Consider the following 17,502-nt stretch of genomic DNA (forward strand, 5'->3'; position numbering starts at 1 on the left):
GTACTCTTATATCATCTGAGGACAGGGTTTGCGTCAAGGTTGGTCGCGCGCCTCTTCGCTGCGCGCTTTTGCGCAAACTGCGTCAAACAAACAGAGCGCGTGGAGGTCCACAAGTCACGCTGAGGTGTAACCGTGATTGTTTTATGTGCGGATTTCCACACGGTCTGCAATGTTTGAGAAGGTAAAGATGAGCATGTATGATGTGCAGGACTTCAGACGCGTTGCTGTTAGGAGAAGATCTGGACGCAAATCTGTTTCTGGTGAGGCATCCGATATTCAGTGACCTTAGAGTCTGAAAAACATCAGTGTGTTCTATAAAGTAGTCACCGTTCAAATTAAATCATCACAATCTCTGTAAAATGGTTTATATGGTTTAAGCATCTTTATCCAGTGATTGTGAAGGGTTGGAAAGGTGAGTTTATGGATCAGGTGGAGTGGAGACGCACACAAAGGTTTTATTGATGTGGGAATGTTTTATAACTGATCCGATCTGCTGGGTTTTGTTGTTTTTTAGTTGTATTTCTTGCCTTTTCTACAGGCAGCTAAAACTGACATCTAGTTTATTAAGCGTTTGCAATAGTAAAAATTTACATTCAGTCTTTGTTATAAGTAAATACAAAGTAAAACTTTAGGTGTCATGTGATTTACGTTTGTGTAACAATAAACTGTATTACATCACATGTATACTTTACATTGTCTGCTGTTTAGAGTGTGATTGATGTCCTTATACAGCCAGATTTGCCTATTGTGTGTTTGCTTTTTACAATACAATACGATAAATTGATTTCTCCATCTGTCATACAAGCATTCATGCAGAGAAAAGGGGAATTGGGTGTTTTGGTAGAGGAGGGAGGGCACATTGTGATCTAAGGGGTCATGTGCACTGTGTAGTGTTCACAATCTGCAAACACAACTCGAGAGAAGAGCATGAGAGCGACTGTCAGGTCAGTTCATGCACTACATGTTTGTACGTTTTTATCCTTATGCGTGTCATGCAGTTTAATTCATGAATTTAACCTGCAAATAATTTTGAATAGTAAAGAATAAATAACATTTTTTTTGTAGCGCTTGCTTATAAAATGTAATGTATACCTATTGTGAATCCACAAACAGGTGATGTTTCAGGGAAGTGTGCAGTCAGTCACACATTAGAAAGATGTGATTTCTATGGAAAATCTAAAATAGTGATGCTTTTCTTAGTTCTGCTCGGCTCAAGAATATCATTGCTGAAAACTGATCTCCATGAATTCTCCATGAATATTAATTGTGTAAATCATTATCCGGCGGTGATGAATGAGCAATAAAGTCGTGATCCTTCGGGTGCCGTCTTGCTTTATGTTTAGATTCCTGGTAGACTGAGAGTTTGTGAATTAATTGACTTCTCCTTATGCTAGTACACAAATGCTCTGTGTATCTTTGTCATAAACTCGGAGTTGGAGGAAGTGAGAAATCTCAATGAGGAAGTTTCTGAGAAGCGGCGACGGAGGCCTCCACAAGATCACATTTCATGAGACCAAACAACAGTACAATGTGTCTCATCTGTAGCTGTTCATCCACCAATAAAAGGCTTTGATTTTACAGGGTTTTTTAAGTAGGGGCTGTCACGTTTTGTACTGAATCTCTTTTTAGTTTTTGCGATCACAAGTCATTTTCTGTAGTCTTCACATACATTCACCAAATAGTTTACCGAATGAGAAGTATATATTTAAAGGTCTAACATAATCACGTGACACCTACTTTTACTTTGTATTTAATATAAAACTCTCAGTGTAGAGACGAGAGGAAGCAAAGACTTTCACTGATATGATGGAACGATGAGATGTTGACCTTAGTTTGACTTCACCTGTCGTCATTCATTTCTACAAATATAAAATTCGTGACTGTGACGAAATGCTTCTTAGTTTTAACTGTGTTGGAACATATTCAACATTAGACTGTTTGTATCAAACATTTAACCGATAGTTTACAGAACTGAAGTCAGTTTGTGTGTGTGTACGTGACCTTTCTGTTCCGTCATTGGTTTGACTGTTTTATTGTATGTGTGTGTGTGTACGTTACAGGAGATCCTGCATGTGTTGGACAGTGTGATGGTTCAGACAGTAGTTCACTGGGAGAAAGATCTTCAGCGTTGAGAAGATCAGCTGTGTACATGGGGTCACCAATGCCTCCTCCAGCCGGTACGTCCACATCTCAACCCCTGACGGAGATTTCTGCTGTCTGCTATTATTCTTGCTCAGACCTTTTGTGTTTAGGGTTCATAACATCATTAGCACTTTGAGCACCCTGTCCTTAGCAACACCTTAGCAACTGCATTAAGTAAAGTGGTTAAGTGAGTTTCACACGTTTTTTGAATGCTTTTGTGTATTAGTTATTCAGTTTCATGGCTTTCTTTGCCTGTGTAGTGCTTCCAAAACCAAAATTCCAGTGTCCAGCGAAGATTTCCCCTGGAGGCATCGTGGATCAGGACGAGACTGGGACAAATATGATCAGAGAGAGGACCGCTGCTGTCTCCAAATATTACAGACATTTTGACAAGAGGTGTGTCAGGTTTCATATAATATTCACATAATTTTTATAATATTTATTTTGTTTATTATAACTATGCACATTCTCTGAACCAAATTCACAATGCAAACTATTTGTATGTATTATTGGCTGCTTTTCCTTCACTATCTGGCCGTGAATATTACAGTAAACAAATACACTTACATTTATTCATTTGATTTGATCCAAAACAACTTACAAACGAAAGAACATTTCACATAAAAATAAAGTTTTCGTTTTGTATAGAAATGCATACACAAGCACACTTTCTACTTGTCTACAAAACTCACTTTAGCGTTAGCCTTCAGCTCTTTTAAACATCAAAAGACACATAAATCAGGTCAGATGTGTCTGCTAGTATACTACAGTCCCGTGCATGCATGCACACTTCATAAATGTGGGGCAGTGAGGAAAATATCACCCTCTGGTTTCTTTTTGTAACCCTCCGCTCCGCCTCTTTAACTTCCTGTAGAAACCTCTGCCATAGACACCGTATATAACACTTAATGCTCTCTGTCTCTTTCTACGTCTCTCTCTCTCTAGTATCACCAAAGATACACCAGATCGTTCTTCATCTGATAAGCTCATAGAAGCTCACCTTCTGCCCGAATGTCCAGACGCCGGTGACCAACAACAGGAGGGATCATTGAGTCTGGACTGGCCGGACTGGTCGGGTTGGTGGTCAGAAGAAGTCAAAAGAGTGAGTAAGCTTAAAGAGAACGAGATTGGCACCGACCTCGAGCATCTCCAGACTCCTTCAGAAACCGGCACGAGCGTTCTTCAACACGATGAAGCTGTTCAGAGGCGGGAGAACGTTGTAGAAGAACAACAGCAGAACATGGAGAACGATGGTGACAGACAGGCGAGTATTCACACCGCCTTCAGGTTATCAAATGTGTAAAACCAACGTGTGGTTAGAGGTCACGATCACACCGCCGATCGTAAATATTCAACTATTGCACATCCCAAACCGTGTTTGGTACAGATGTGAATGATCCTTAGGTGATGTGGTTTTCGTTGTGGGGAGATGTGTTGTTTTCTAAGCGATCAGGTTTGCGGTTTTTCTCCTGGCAGAAAGTAAAACCAAAATATGATGCTCTGCCTTTTTTTCTTGGAAATCTTATTAAAAACCACAGTTCCTGTTCTTTCAAAAAACTTGACTAGATATCCCATTTTGCAGCGTTTCTCGTCAAATGTTATTTGGCCTGAGAAAATGTAAAAGAGATCAGGTATTTTTGCCGTCTATATTTATCCCTCTCTGTTGACCCAACCGCATGATGCTGTTTTTCCAATGAGCTCTTAAACGTTACATAGTATTCAGAGAGTGACGCAGATGTGCTCTCAGAATGATGACGGGACGTGACGTGTTGTTTTTAACAGGACATCAAAGAGATGAAACTCTATAAGATCGCGAATGAACTTCTGCAGACGGAAAGAGCGTACGTGAAGCGACTGCACTTACTGGAGCAGGTCAGTGACACGTGTGCCATCTTCATCAACAGTTTCATGTTTGATAACTTTGCGTTTAATGTGCCTGGGACACCGCTGTGAAGTGACATGCACTAAAAATGGCTCAGATGAGCGAAGTTAGTTCTAAGAAAAGCTCCAGCATCATTTGTTCACGGTTCACTCATAAGTTGTTATTTAATGTAGAGTCACATTAACACATCGTAAGTGTGACTTCGTTTTTTTGTGAGCGTCACTGTATATGATCTGTGTGTGCAGGTGTTTTGCAATAAACTCTCAGAGGAGGCGCTGAAGGGGCTGTTTCCTCTGGACGTGGTGAAGGGCGTCTTTTCTAACGTGGGATCCATCTACACCTTCCACAGCAAGTTCCTCCTGCCTGATCTTGAGACACGGATGAGCCAGTGGTGAGCGTTGCTTTATCAGACACATACACACGCATTTAAAATGAAAGTGACCAAGTTTGGCTCTCCATCGTTCTACAGGGACTCGACGCCTCGTATCGGGGACATCTTGGCACAGCTCGCTCCTTTTCTGAGGATGTATGCCGAGTATGTGAAGAATTTCGACAGTGCCATGGATCTGCTGAAACAGTGGACGGAACGCTCGCCGCAGTTTAGCGCCGTCATTCAGGACATACAGGTGCGTGTGTGGTTTATGCAGTAAAAACATGGTTTTCATTATTCATCCCCGTTTTGAGACGATGAGGTTGTTTTTGTAGAGTATGAAGGAGTGTGGGAATCTGACTTTACAACATCATATGCTGGAGCCAGTACAGCGGGTTCCTCGCTACGAGATGCTAATCAAAGATTATCTGAAGAAATTACCGGAGGACGACAGCGACCGCAGCCAAGCTGAAAGTGAGAGATGCACAGCTTCGTTATTTCTTTCATCCAAATCATGTACTAAATGACAACATAAAATGTCAAAATAAGAAATGCATCAGATAAGCGTTGTCACTTGCTGACTGACACTGTAAAATTCTTGTACAAATTTTAATGATTTGTCCATGGAGCGTTGTGCTTCTATCAAAATTCATTTTTTTACTTTTGACATTTCAATGAGTGATTCACCTTCTTCGGTGAAGTCATCTGACCAGCACTTTCCATAAGAAACTGAGCACAAAAGTCAGGATAATATGCTGATATTGTTTGGCACACAGCAGTTTGATTTCACTTCCATCCTATAAATGAGTCCGCTGAAATATCACTTCTGCTTCTCATTTTCCAGAGTCTTTGCACATCATCTCAATGGCTGCCACGCACTCCAACACGGCCATCCGGAAGATGGTGAGAGACTCTCACACCAAACCTGCTAACATGACTTGTATACAGTAGTTATTGAAAAATGTTACGTTCTCCAGGAGAACCTTAAGAAGCTCATGGAGATCTACGAGATGTTGGGAGGAGAGGAGGACATCGTGAATCCCTCTAATGAGCTCATAAAAGAAGGACAGATCCTGAAACTGGCAGCCAGGAACACTTCATCCATGGAGAGATACCTCTTCCTGGTGTGTCATGCCAAATGACATACACGCTTAAAAATAAAACGTTTTACAGCTGAAGATGAAAAATATGTACACAAAATTGTAGTAACGTGAGGATCTTTTGCGTGCAGTTTAACAACATGCTGCTGGACTGCGTGCCAAAGTTCAGTCTGGTGGGTCCGAGGTTCACCGTGCGCACGCGGGTCGGGGTCGAGGGCATGAAGGTGCTTGAAACCTCCAATGACGATTACCCACACACGTTCCAGGTGTCGGGTAAAGAGCGTACGCTTGAACTACAGGCCAGGTGAGGGCGTGCTTGAGCTTCTCATGTGTCTTCTGAATGTGGATAGATATGCCCTTATATGTATCTTCATTTATTTATATTGACTGGTTCATTTACAGCTCGGAGGAAGACAAAGAGGACTGGATCAAGGTACAGAACCTGTGCAGTTTAGCGTTTTAAAGCTGCTGTGATATGAAGAGTTCAAAAGGTTCATTTGTATGTGTGTTAAAGGCATTCCAAGAGACCATCGCAGTTTTTCAGCAGAAGAACGAAACGTTCAAATCGGCCTCGAAAGAAGTGGGCGATGAGGTGTCTGTAAGTGCTGTAGTGAAGGATTTGTTTGGCATAACGGTTAAAGGGATAGTTCTCCCAAAAATGTTGATGTTACCATTATTTATTCACCCTCGTGTGTTTGTAAACCTGTATAATATGAGCCCTTCGTCTGTGAAACACAAAAGAAGATATTTTGAGAAATGTCTTTGTGTAGCTTTGTGTTCATACAACGGGGTCCAACATTGTTTGGTTACAAACGTTCTTCAAAATATCTTCTTTTGCGTTCCGCAGAAAAAAAAGACCATCACACAGGTTTGGAATGAATGATGGCAACATTTTCATTTCTTCGTCGATCTTTATTTTGTTTTTTTTTTCAGAAAGAGGAGCTGGGGAAGAGAGCTCCACGCTGGATTCGGGATAACGAGGTGACCATGTGCATGAAATGCAAGGAACCCTTCAATGCTTTGACCCGCAGGAGGCACCATTGCAGGGCGTGCGGATATGTGAGTTTACAAACACAAGTTCTCATTGATCTTAGGTTAAAATCAAACAAACAAAAGATGCCGTATAGCCAGGTAGAGTTGAACTGATGTTTTGAAGTGTATCTCAGGTGGTGTGCTATAAATGCTCCGACTACAAAGCGTCGCTGCAATACGATGGCAATAAATTCAATAAAGTGTGCAAGGACTGCTACTTAATACTGACTGGTAGAGCGGATGCCGAAGAACCAGCCGGCGGCAAGAAGAGAGGAATTCTTGAGGTGCGTGCAGGTGGTTTTCTGCTTCAGAAAGAAGCGCTTTTGAAAGCTTTTGGATTTCCTGTTTTGTTCTTTACCAGATTGAAGCGGCTCAAGTCTCAGAAAACAGTTACATGTGCGGCTTCCTACAGTACAGTGACAGATCCAAACCATGTCAGAGGGTCTGGTGTGTGATTCCTCAGCATGATGCGCTGGTTCTTTATCTGTATGGCGCCCCGCAGGTGAGCAACACAAGTCCTTATTCCCCTAAGACTTTATAAAAACGAAGGTGTACGTATAGTGTTAAAATAAAGAAAAAGTCTTTCACGTTTTTGATCCGATTCGTCTTTGAAATGTTATTCAACTGAATCGGTGACTTTCTCCAGGATGTCAAAGCCCAGTGTACGATTCCACTCCTGGGTTACCAGGTTGAGGACGTCCACAGACCAGCGGATCATCCTCCAACCACCTTCCGTCTGTGCCAGTCCAAATCTGTCCACTGTTTTACTGCAGACAGTGAGGAAATGAAACTGCGCTGGCTGAGAGTCATCCACAAAGCTGTGATCGGAGAGACACCAGAATGCCAGACGCCGTGCGATGCTGGGCCTGTCAACGGTTGCCATGACAGCAGACCAGATGATATCTAAGAGCCCGTGGGTGCACGGAAAACTTTACATACGTTTGTGAATGCACACGAATCGACACGTGTAACAAAAACACTTCATCTTTGCTGTATAATAATTTGTAAAAATCTTTTTATGATCGATTCAAACGGTTTTTGATTAAATGACCTCAGACTACTTACCAATCACAGCAAAGCTGGCCCAAACTATGTTTAATGATTCGAGTCTTGCGTTTATTGTGCTGTTTGTCTGTTTTACTATCCCTAGAATCCATGCACTTTACTGCTTTTTGTAAACCACCACTTGACACTGAAAATAAATAAAAATTCTTGAGTAAACCTCTGCTGTATATCTAGTTGTTTATTTGTACACAATAAAATTATTCTTGTTCTTTGTATATCACTACAGCCATAAGAATATTCTGTCATTCAGTACTTTTGGGTTTAATCTGAACATCAACAATCTAAATCTAACTGTTCTAATGTTTAATGTATTTTCATGATTTTACCGGAACAATATTTCTCTCTAAGCATCTACTATATTCCTTCATCCTTCCTCCAACATCCAAAGACCATAATAAAATCTGATAAAAAAAGGTCTTTCAACGCAAACGGGCTATTCTGTAGGTAAAGGAGGTAGTTGGTGCCCCAAGAGAATTGAGCAGAGGAAGTGACTCAATAAAAGCTTTGTACAACTTCCTTCTTGGCGTTATTGTGAACAATGATTCTTTGGAAGTCATCCTGTTCTGTGGCACAATAAGGTGACAAATTTTTTGGATAAAAGCTAAATGTTTTTAAAACCATACACTACTTATATTCAATATAACACTGTTAAAGGTGTCTCTCAAATGTAAAATTTAGGAGTTAGAAATTAATTTCTACTAATTATTATATGAATATAGATGAAACTATACTGTTAAATTAATAAAGTAAAAAAAAATCGAAAAAGTTATCATGAACTTTTCGTTTATAGTCGTCATCTCGCGCATCCCTTGATGCTGCGCCTGGTCACGTGAGCGACGTAACACGTCAACCGCTCGCCGTGGGAAATACTGAGGTAGCGATATTTTAACAGGTTGTCTTGAGCGAATATTGTTATTTTCCTCGAATAAATTTATCACGATTCTCAAAAAGAAATATTCAAAGCAGTGTTGCCAGATTGGCGGGTTCCCGCCCAATTGGGCTTCTTTTGAAAGGGTTAGACCGGAGTAAAATGAATTGGTCGAGTGGACAAAATTTGGGCTGCTTATGAAATTGAAAACCCGCCCAAGCAGCTTGCCTTTTCTTTGCTTTTGATTAGTCAAGTTATTTCAAAACGTTCGAAAATAATGTGTAGTGCAGTCATAAACACATTATTCCTTAACACAGCCCTTATTGGTTCAGTTTAACCGATCACCAAAGTTGAGATCATGTGACGGCTCGTGAGTGACGGGGTTTTGGCGCGATAAAGGACCAGATTTTGTATATTGAAGCGATCGCAATGCCAAAGTGGCCCAAATATATGTTGCACGGTTAGGGAGAGTAACTCAAATCTCACAACGTGGATAACACATGTGGTGACAGACGACTCGAAGACTTTGTAAATACAACTATAACTGAATTCACAGCAGTTGAATGATTGAATAAAAACCAAACTGAATATGGGATTCTACTAACGTTAACCCTGTTCATCATACTCATCCTTGACAGCTGCTGGACTTGCTAAATTTTGCATTCTCTGTCAGATGTTAAAGCAACTCTCAAAGATAAGCGCATTATTGTTGCTGCTGTTCTTTTTTTTTGTTCTGTTCTATGCATCAATGAATTGCACGTTTTTGGCTGCCATGGTGTGTGAATGAAGTTCATGAACGAGTGGAAAATGCCTACTCAGCTTTCCGAATCCCATTAATTATAGTGGGCAACCAAAGTCATTGGTTAATTTCTTGATTGTCGCTTTGAAGTGGTTTCTGGACATATTAGTCATATTTTCTAACTCTCTTTAATGCTATGTTTGATCCGTTTGACTTGTTTTTCTAAGTTTAATTATATTTTGTCATCTTGTCATAGTTCGTTTTAAGGAGATACAATGGTCATTATCATCGTTGATTGACATTGCAATACATTTCTATCACATTATTTTGGCAGTTAAAATTTGGGCTGGTTTTAGTTGGAGTGGGCGGGTTTTATTGAGCCTTTGGGCTGGAAATTGTCCACCCAATCTGGCAACACTGATTCAAAGCTTTTTACACTGTTCGAAGAGATTCGGTAGTTAAATTAACACAAAATTCTCGTGCACGGTTTATTATCAAATCATTTTTATTTAAAATTATTAAATATAACATTAAAAAATCTCATTGACATGTATGGGTACGACGAAAGCTGTATGCTAACGTTACACTTGTTAGATATATTTTCTTTCTTTTTGTAGGTTTTTGCATTTTCCAGATGGACATAAGTGGTCATAGATAACATTGAAATCTTTGCACTTGCCAATAAAATCTACCGTTTCATGTCAAATCTTAAAATAAAAAAAATGCACCTTTGGACTGCAAATCTGATTTAAATAAGAGATGTTGACTGACAATATATACCATTCCTTTTCCAGTGATTAGACTTCTATTTACAACACAAAACATCTCAAAACAGACCCATGATTGTATCAAGACTGCACTGAAAAACACAACGCATAAGAAAACAATACCAAGTACATCAATAAACAACTGAAAAGGAATTATTCATATAAAATGCAACTAAACACTTCATTTGATGAAGTATCTTCTGTCGCAGGTTTGATGACGAGCTCAAGCTGAACGTTTCTCCACACCCTGTTTAATGCCGAGCACCAGGTGAAGGAACCAGTTGAACTGCACCGTCCAACCCTTGTCCCGACAGATCTCGATCTGATCCAAGAAGTGTTGTTTGGCTTCCTCCTCGGTGCATCCCACCGTCAGAGCTTCCCGTATGTATTCTATGTCCTCCTTACTGGTCAGCTGAGGCATGCCGGTCATCAACATCATGGAGAAGAGGATGATGAGCAGGTTGGTGTGATGCCTCAGAGCCAGATAGGCTTTCAGACAAACGTTCTGTAAACATGAGAACGGTGACGTACAGCTAAAGACCCTGCAGTTACAGGTGTATAAAGCTAAAACAATAGAGTGTATGTGTACCTGAAACCTGAGGAAATTAGGACTGCTTTTTTTGCCAGCAGTGCCCATCACGTAGAGGAAGTCCGGAGTTAAGACAAAGGGCACCCTTTCCTTATTTATCCCCAGGAAACTCTTATAGTTTCCAAGTATGTGTCCAAAATCGATGTGGAAGAGGTTGCCTAAAACAGCAAATAATCAGCTATCTATAAGAAAATGTATTTTACAAAAGGCAAAATATTTTACACATGATGTTAGTATCGCTACAACGGAGTACACTCAAGGTTAAAGATAAATTATTATTTTTAAGAATTTAGAATGCAAGACCAGAGACTAGAAAAGATTTTTGGTCACACTTTACTTAAAGCCTTTATGTATAATGCATTATAAAGGGTTATTAAAGGGTATAACGCATTACAGTTGTTCATAACTGTATTTACAATTATCCATGAGACATTACAATGCATTATAAGGTGCATTATAATGCATAATTAATACATTAAAACTACGTTTAAATGTGTTATACATACGTATATGTTTTAAGTAAAGTGTTACCAGATTTCTTTCAACTGATTATGATGTTCATCGGATGCGCGCGCCTGGCCCGAAGTTAACGTCCAGTCTGTGTTTGGTTATAATATAACAATTTATATTATATTTAATTTATATTCATATTTTATTGTATATTAATTGTATTAAATTCAAATAAATTAAAACTACTCGACAGTTATTGATTCTTTGCGGAGGTCTCCTGGAAGTTAAGTTTCGTCCACATAACAATCGTTTAGGCTGTGAAACCGTCTATTAATTCGGATCTTCAGTAAATTACCTGTCTCTGTTATCATTATGTTATCATTGTGACGATCACCAATGCCCAGGGCGTATGTTGCCACACAGTATCCTCCACAAGAGAACACAAAGCGTTCTACAGCCTGCTGATGCTGAAGAGGCGAATGGAAAACATGATATATCATTAATACCTTCCACACATAAACATTTGCATCATGTAAACTCAGCCATGCAAACATTACACAACTGACATTTGCTATCAGTGCCATGATCTAACCTGTGCAGCAGCTAAACTTGATCAAATACTCAAAAGAGACCTTTAAAAATAGCACACTGGATGTGTGCAGGTTTTTTGTTTGGTTTCCAGAAGAGCACCCACCCTAGAACAAAGACCCTAATGCACCAGGAAGTGAAACGTTTCCTTCCTCTTTAGCACATGCAACACTTACAAACGAAAAAAAACAAACCTTGTCCTCGTTCACACACTTTTCACGAAGCCATTGGCTCAGGATTTCATCTTTAAAAGCACCGGTGTTGCCAACAGTACTTTGCTGAATGTTAGCGATGGTAGTGGCGTCCTTCACTATTTCAATCATTCCTGAAAGAGGAATTTATCGTTTTATGTTTTTCTTTACTATTAAGACTATGTTATCTGGTTATTGCGTAATTTATATTACAAGCCATCGTTACCGATTTTATTTCCAGTGGAAATACAGCCGTATGGTAATAACCAAAGATCCAAGGACTCCAGCTCCCAGATAGACTCCATTATTAACAAAATCTGTGAGAAAAAAACTCTCTCTTAGACATCATTGATAACATAGGTGATTACTGCTTGTGCATTTATACGCTGTTTATGTCCACCTGTAATATCAACATATCCTGACGAAGGTCGTCGCCATCTTTAAAGATGATCCCTATTGTGTCACTCGACAACGTAGTGGCGTCGGCCCGTTTGAACTGTAGCCACAAGGGTTTCTTTTTGGATGCCATCACTTTGCATTGTTCGATCTACAAATAATAATACCCAAAAAGTTACAATACATGGTTTTAATGAACATCATTTTAAAACAGGACGCACCGGAACGCAGTAACAGTTTACGTACCACAAGTGCTCCTGCCCGTAAGCCTGGGTCATAAGGTACTTTAAAACTCTCTGGCAACCCTGACACCTGCAGAGCCTCCAATTTCTGTCTCAGCTGTAAAACAACTACAGACATCACACTATATTAGAATATTGTACACTAGAAAAACACTTGGGAGAAATACTGCCTGTAGACATTACCTTGTGCTGACACATCATACTTTTCAGCAGTTATCTGCCTGATTTCACGAGTGACTTTCTGCAAGGCCTCCGTGATTTCCACCTGCTTCCTGAAGTCCTGCAGCATCGCTTCACCGCAGCCACGGAGGTAAGCTTCCAGAATGACAGCGTACCTCTGTTGATAGTGCATGGATTGAGCAATTTCACTCCGGAGGAACCAGAAGAGGAAATGGCCGATTCGCTTACTCTGCAGAGTAAAAAGTGCAACTTTGGATGAAAGCGTCTGGGTACAGATGGAAACTGATTCAATGCTTTTGTTTGTGTTCGATACAGGTTTTGACTTACTCGGAGCGCACGTTTGAGAAGTAACCTGGCAAGTGCACTGTCATGGTATGGTTCAAATTTCACAGCCTTAAACGACACATAACCAACAACGTTTATCAAATTTCACAAGAAAACACTATTTTTCATAACACTGTAACTTTCACACAGTCGGTTCATCTTATGTAAATATGTACGTCACATACTACTCATTTTAATAGCTGAAAAGTGTTTTGTTCTGCGGAGTCCGATCTGTCAGAGCTGCTATGCAAAGCAAACCACATCATGTTGTAAATCGCCCGAGGCCTACCTGAACAAGCTGCAGGAGGTAGCGTAGCACATCATCGTTCCCCAGAGTCTCTAACTTTCGGACAGCTATAGTGCGCACGTTTTCATCAGAGAAGTTGCAGTCTAATAATTGTAATGCCAAACCCACGTCAAGCACGCTTCGGTCCCATACGGTACTCTGCTCCAGCAGACGGTGTGTTATGCTCACAGCCTCTTGTTTGCCCCACTTAACAGAGGAAAAGAACTTTGGATACGCTTTGGGATCCCTCAGACACTCTTGTCTGAAGTGCCAGAGCAATTCCATATCTTCAGCACTGAGGGGATGCAGAGGGTCGGTGGCGATAATCTGATCAAACTGTTTGCGCAGGTGATTGGGCATGTCTCTCTGGCCTCTCCCTCCTTCCATTTCCGATGTATTTTGGAAATCTTTGCGTTTGGGGAGAACCACGGGGTGGCAGTACCTGTCCAGCAGAATAACAACAGCCATTGAATTGTGCTTATCTGGGTTGGTGGCAGATGTAAGTTTATCTGCGTTAACGCTGTCCTCGTTCTTCTCAGGTATCTTCCACATGTGTAGGATGAACTCACCCTGTCTGAGGAGGGATCTGTGATCCACCAGTAGCAGGTTGACGTAGGACAGCAGGCGACTTTTGCCTTTGCCGTCGCTTTCCTTTGACGTTTGAGACTGCGCTTTTCCACAAGACACCTGCAGGCTAAGTCGCGCTTCTTTGGGTAAGTCCTTAATCTTGATATTGAATTCCAGCCAGGTGTCCCAAAGCACTTCCTCGGTGAAGGGTTTGGAGGTCGTCCTCTCTTGAGCCAGCAACTGCTGCCCGTGGAAAATGCTGGCCTCGACGAACACAATCAGCTCCGAAGTACGAGGAAGTACAGGAATGTCAATGCCTAAAATCTTCACCCTGAGTTTCCTATTGCAATCCCAGAGGGAGATGGTGAACACCTTCTCGTGGTCTTTCTCGGTGACGGTCAGTTGCTCGTGAGTGCCGGCTACTCCAGTGCAGTCATCAACCTGTGACCATTCTTCTTTTTGGACAACATCTTGTTCTGGGTTTGGGGGGTCCTCTAAAACCAAATGGATCTCTTCACCACTTTTAAGACACTGTCTGATCCATATGAAGTCTTTAATGGCATAGTTCCCGTATAGGTACTCCTCTCTTCCACAAACCTTTAAAACAAAATCAGATTCACTGGAACCTTCTGGTATGCCTATAAGTGCTCTCTTGTTAGCAATCTTGATGAAGAAACTCTGAAGAACCTGATAAGGTGTGTCATCTATAGATACTTTAATAGTCTGGCTTGTTGTTCCCTTGTGTATCACCATCAGAATGTGATTGTTGCTTACTTTGCTCAACAGGTATTCAGGTAGAGGTTTAGAGGTTATCCAGGGATCCATTAAATAAAGTCTGGCATCTCTATCAGATAGTTCAATTTTTCTGGTTGTCAGTAACTTTCGTCTGGTGAATTCCAGTTCATCATCATGGACGTTGCTGTCATCTGTGACGTCGTATCCGATAAGGTGATTCAGAAACTTTTGGTACTGAAGAGAATCCTCGGTGGACTGAGGTTTGATAACCATATAAATTTTTCCGACTTCTTTTCTTAAGGCTTTCCAGTAGCGGATGCAGTCGAGGGTCTGGAACACCTGCTGCGTATCGTAGATCTCGTACCAGCTGCCTTTTTTCTGGTAGAGCAGGATGCATTGATCCGCAGAATCTTTTTGGTAAAATTCAGGACATAGCTTAGTGGTTACTGCTTTTTGCCAGAGCTGAGCCTTCACCTGATCGACTGTCCAATTCCCGGTCACATCCAGTTGAACTGTGTCTGGACTCTTGCTGTTCTTATTGATGGTGGGGAGTACAAACTCAACAGCTACGTAATCCGTTGGTACAGCCGAGCTGGATGTAAACGCTTTCATCTTTCTTCTTCTCCTCTTGTTTTCCTCTTTACGAACTACTGGTGGCTCATCTTCACCGGCTTGCTGTTCCATAACCAATACTACATTAGTAAAAACAAAAAAATACTCATAATAAGAAATAGACATGTCAAAATATTTACAACCCTCCCACGACCCTCACAGCCAACAACATAATAAATGAATCCATCAACAAATAATTTGAAAAATGGCTCTTGATGATATACAATTCATTGATGACAACTAAAAACTGCTTCCTCAAAAATGATAATTTCATAGGACCCATCAACCATTGCCTGCTCCTATGCAATTACAGCTGAACAGATCAAACAAAAATACAGAAACAGAAAAAAATACGTCCCAGAAAAAGATGGACAAATCAAGTATTGCATACCACTGAAAAATCTTTCCACATATTTTCTTTCGACTGTTGCAGTTACATCATCTAACAACATCTAATGCAAGTTAACGTGCACTTTATGCAAAGGAAGTCAAAAGCAGGAAGCACAAATGTGTTCAGCTTCAGACAAACGCAAATGTACAAAAAACACGTAAAAAGTATCTAAACAGCGTAAACCGAAACAACGTAACCAACCGTTTGTTTCCGACACAACATCAAACAATTTACAAAAACATGTTGCATGTTTAAGAAACACACTGCAAACACGGAAGTTTGTAAATAAAGTAATTCATTCCGTTCATTCCGTACAGCCAAGTGAATTAAAATACAGTGTTTTTGTCAGATTAATGGGACGCTTTCCATAAAACAATAAAGACCGTATGAATTTACGGTTTACAACAGGAATGATGTTTAAAGCTCATAAAGTCTTACCGTTTAGCAGGCAACACAGAGCCAATGACCCTGAAAGCGCTCCAGTAAATACTCATTCATGGATGCAGTGAAACTTAAAGACAGATATGAAAATAATGGCTAACAGCTGCAGTTAAGATCTCAAATACACAGCGGTGAGCTGAGAACCGCTTCCCTCCTCTCATCATATGATCTCACTCATGATGGCTTGAATTGCTGCTCCTATTGGCTTGACACGAGACTCAGGTCTCTCTTCCTTCTGTAGTGTCATGCAACTCTTCTTGCATGAGGATTTTGCATTTCGGTGCATTTCAATGAAGGAATTCAGTAGCATTGTGCATTTCATATGTGTTTCTTTTTTTTAGACATTTTGTTTCCTAAAAATATAAATGACACGTGGCAATTAAGGCCTTTGTGCGGTATGTTTATCTTTATTAATTTCCTCGTGTTTTAACAATACAAAGCTGCATAAACTGATTGAATTTAAACTCCCTTTTCACTCTAAAACAACCTGCTCATCATGTGAATGATTGAAGTCCGTTGTTGGCTATTACTTGTGCATTGGTGCTCTCTGGTGGTGAGCGATACAACTACACGGGTACATTTTTAGCATCTCTGTATCTTGACACATATATCACTAATGCAGCATTATTTTTTCTATTATGTCATGCTTACCATGTGAAGCTCACCCGAATTACTATTATTTATAATGTTCCTACTTTTGCTTAAATACAATATTTTTGGCAAGTATGGTAAAAATATATGCTTTTAAATCCTCATTCTAATATTATAATACGTGTTTACTGTACATTAATCGTGTTTATTTGTCGCGTTTGACGGCAACAAAGAAGTTTTAAACGAGGGTAGAAAACCACTCGCGGTTTTTTTCGGACTGGAGTGAAGTGTCTTCATAAGCTCCATGAAAAATATTGCTATCACAAAATAATCAAGACTGCTTAATTTTTGTTAAGACAACATACAAAATGTGGACTAATTTATTAATGAGACCAATAGGACTTCATCGACATCACTTGATACTTTCTGTACAGTATATCCACTACCTTCCTGCATATAAATGTAGCCGCCCATCCGATGCACTAAAGTTTTCCTTTGGCCAATCAGAAAGCGGCTCGAACAGCCTTGCGATTGGTTGAGATCGCGGCGGTACGCCCCGTGTAGTGACGTCATTGTAGGGCAATTGGGCGCATCATCCCATTAACAGATAAATCTAGAAAAATACCATTTAAAAAACAGTCAAATTCAAAGCTCTACAACAGGCCAGAGTGTTTACTGTCTTTGAATCTGTTGTTTGATTAATTTCAGATTATGACCACCAGACAACCATATACGTTAATGTTGTAGTGTTTACTGTAAATAATAAATGAATTATGATTTCACATATTGTTTTGTAAGAGATAGTAAAATATTTTTATCTTCGAAAGTAATTTCTACACCGGTCACTAAAACAATCATGTTAAAGTACGAACAAAAGATTTGCTACAAACAAAAGATACATCTGAGCGCTCTAAAAATTGCAAAACACACTTTTAAAAAACGTTTTACCTGGTT

At 40.2% G+C, this 17,502-nt stretch overlaps 2 protein-coding genes across 3 annotated transcripts; one reads left to right on the forward strand and one right to left on the reverse strand.

Moving 5' to 3' along the window:
- Window positions 1-172: 172 nt before the first annotated feature.
- On the forward strand, window positions 173-7,747 carry fgd4b (FYVE, RhoGEF and PH domain containing 4b). 2 transcript variants are annotated; one of them, XM_057324104.1, is made up of 17 exons: window positions 173-260; window positions 2,061-2,177; window positions 2,403-2,538; window positions 3,088-3,406; window positions 3,925-4,014; window positions 4,270-4,415; window positions 4,494-4,650; window positions 4,730-4,868; window positions 5,239-5,297; window positions 5,372-5,518; window positions 5,626-5,798; window positions 5,897-5,927; window positions 6,009-6,092; window positions 6,428-6,553; window positions 6,661-6,810; window positions 6,888-7,028; window positions 7,173-7,747. In XM_057324104.1, the coding sequence occupies exons 1-17, from the start codon at window positions 188-190 to the stop codon at window positions 7,431-7,433; spliced, it is 2,349 nt and encodes a 782-aa protein (XP_057180087.1). In that variant the 5' UTR covers window positions 173-187; the 3' UTR covers window positions 7,434-7,747. The 2 variants fall into 2 exon arrangements, with proteins under 2 accessions (XP_057180087.1, XP_057180088.1); XM_057324105.1 differs by lacking the exon at window positions 173-260 and adding an exon at window positions 903-944.
- A 2,002-nt stretch (window positions 7,748-9,749) lies between these two features.
- On the reverse strand, window positions 9,750-16,142 carry pik3cg (phosphatidylinositol-4,5-bisphosphate 3-kinase, catalytic subunit gamma). The gene is made up of 11 exons (XM_057324168.1): window positions 15,955-16,142; window positions 13,215-15,205; window positions 12,929-12,994; window positions 12,605-12,830; window positions 12,426-12,529; window positions 12,184-12,330; window positions 12,010-12,100; window positions 11,787-11,917; window positions 11,360-11,471; window positions 10,555-10,712; window positions 9,750-10,470 (listed from the first exon to the last, which is right to left on the reverse strand). Exons 2-11 carry the CDS (start codon window positions 15,195-15,197, stop codon window positions 10,189-10,191), a joined length of 3,300 nt encoding a protein of 1,099 aa, XP_057180151.1. The 5' UTR covers window positions 15,198-15,205; window positions 15,955-16,142; the 3' UTR covers window positions 9,750-10,188.
- Window positions 16,143-17,502: the final 1,360 nt, after the last annotated feature.

Source organism: Triplophysa rosa, linkage group LG24, assembly GCF_024868665.1.
Source record: "Triplophysa rosa linkage group LG24, Trosa_1v2, whole genome shotgun sequence".
Taxonomy (NCBI): domain Eukaryota; kingdom Metazoa; phylum Chordata; class Actinopteri; order Cypriniformes; family Nemacheilidae; genus Triplophysa; species Triplophysa rosa.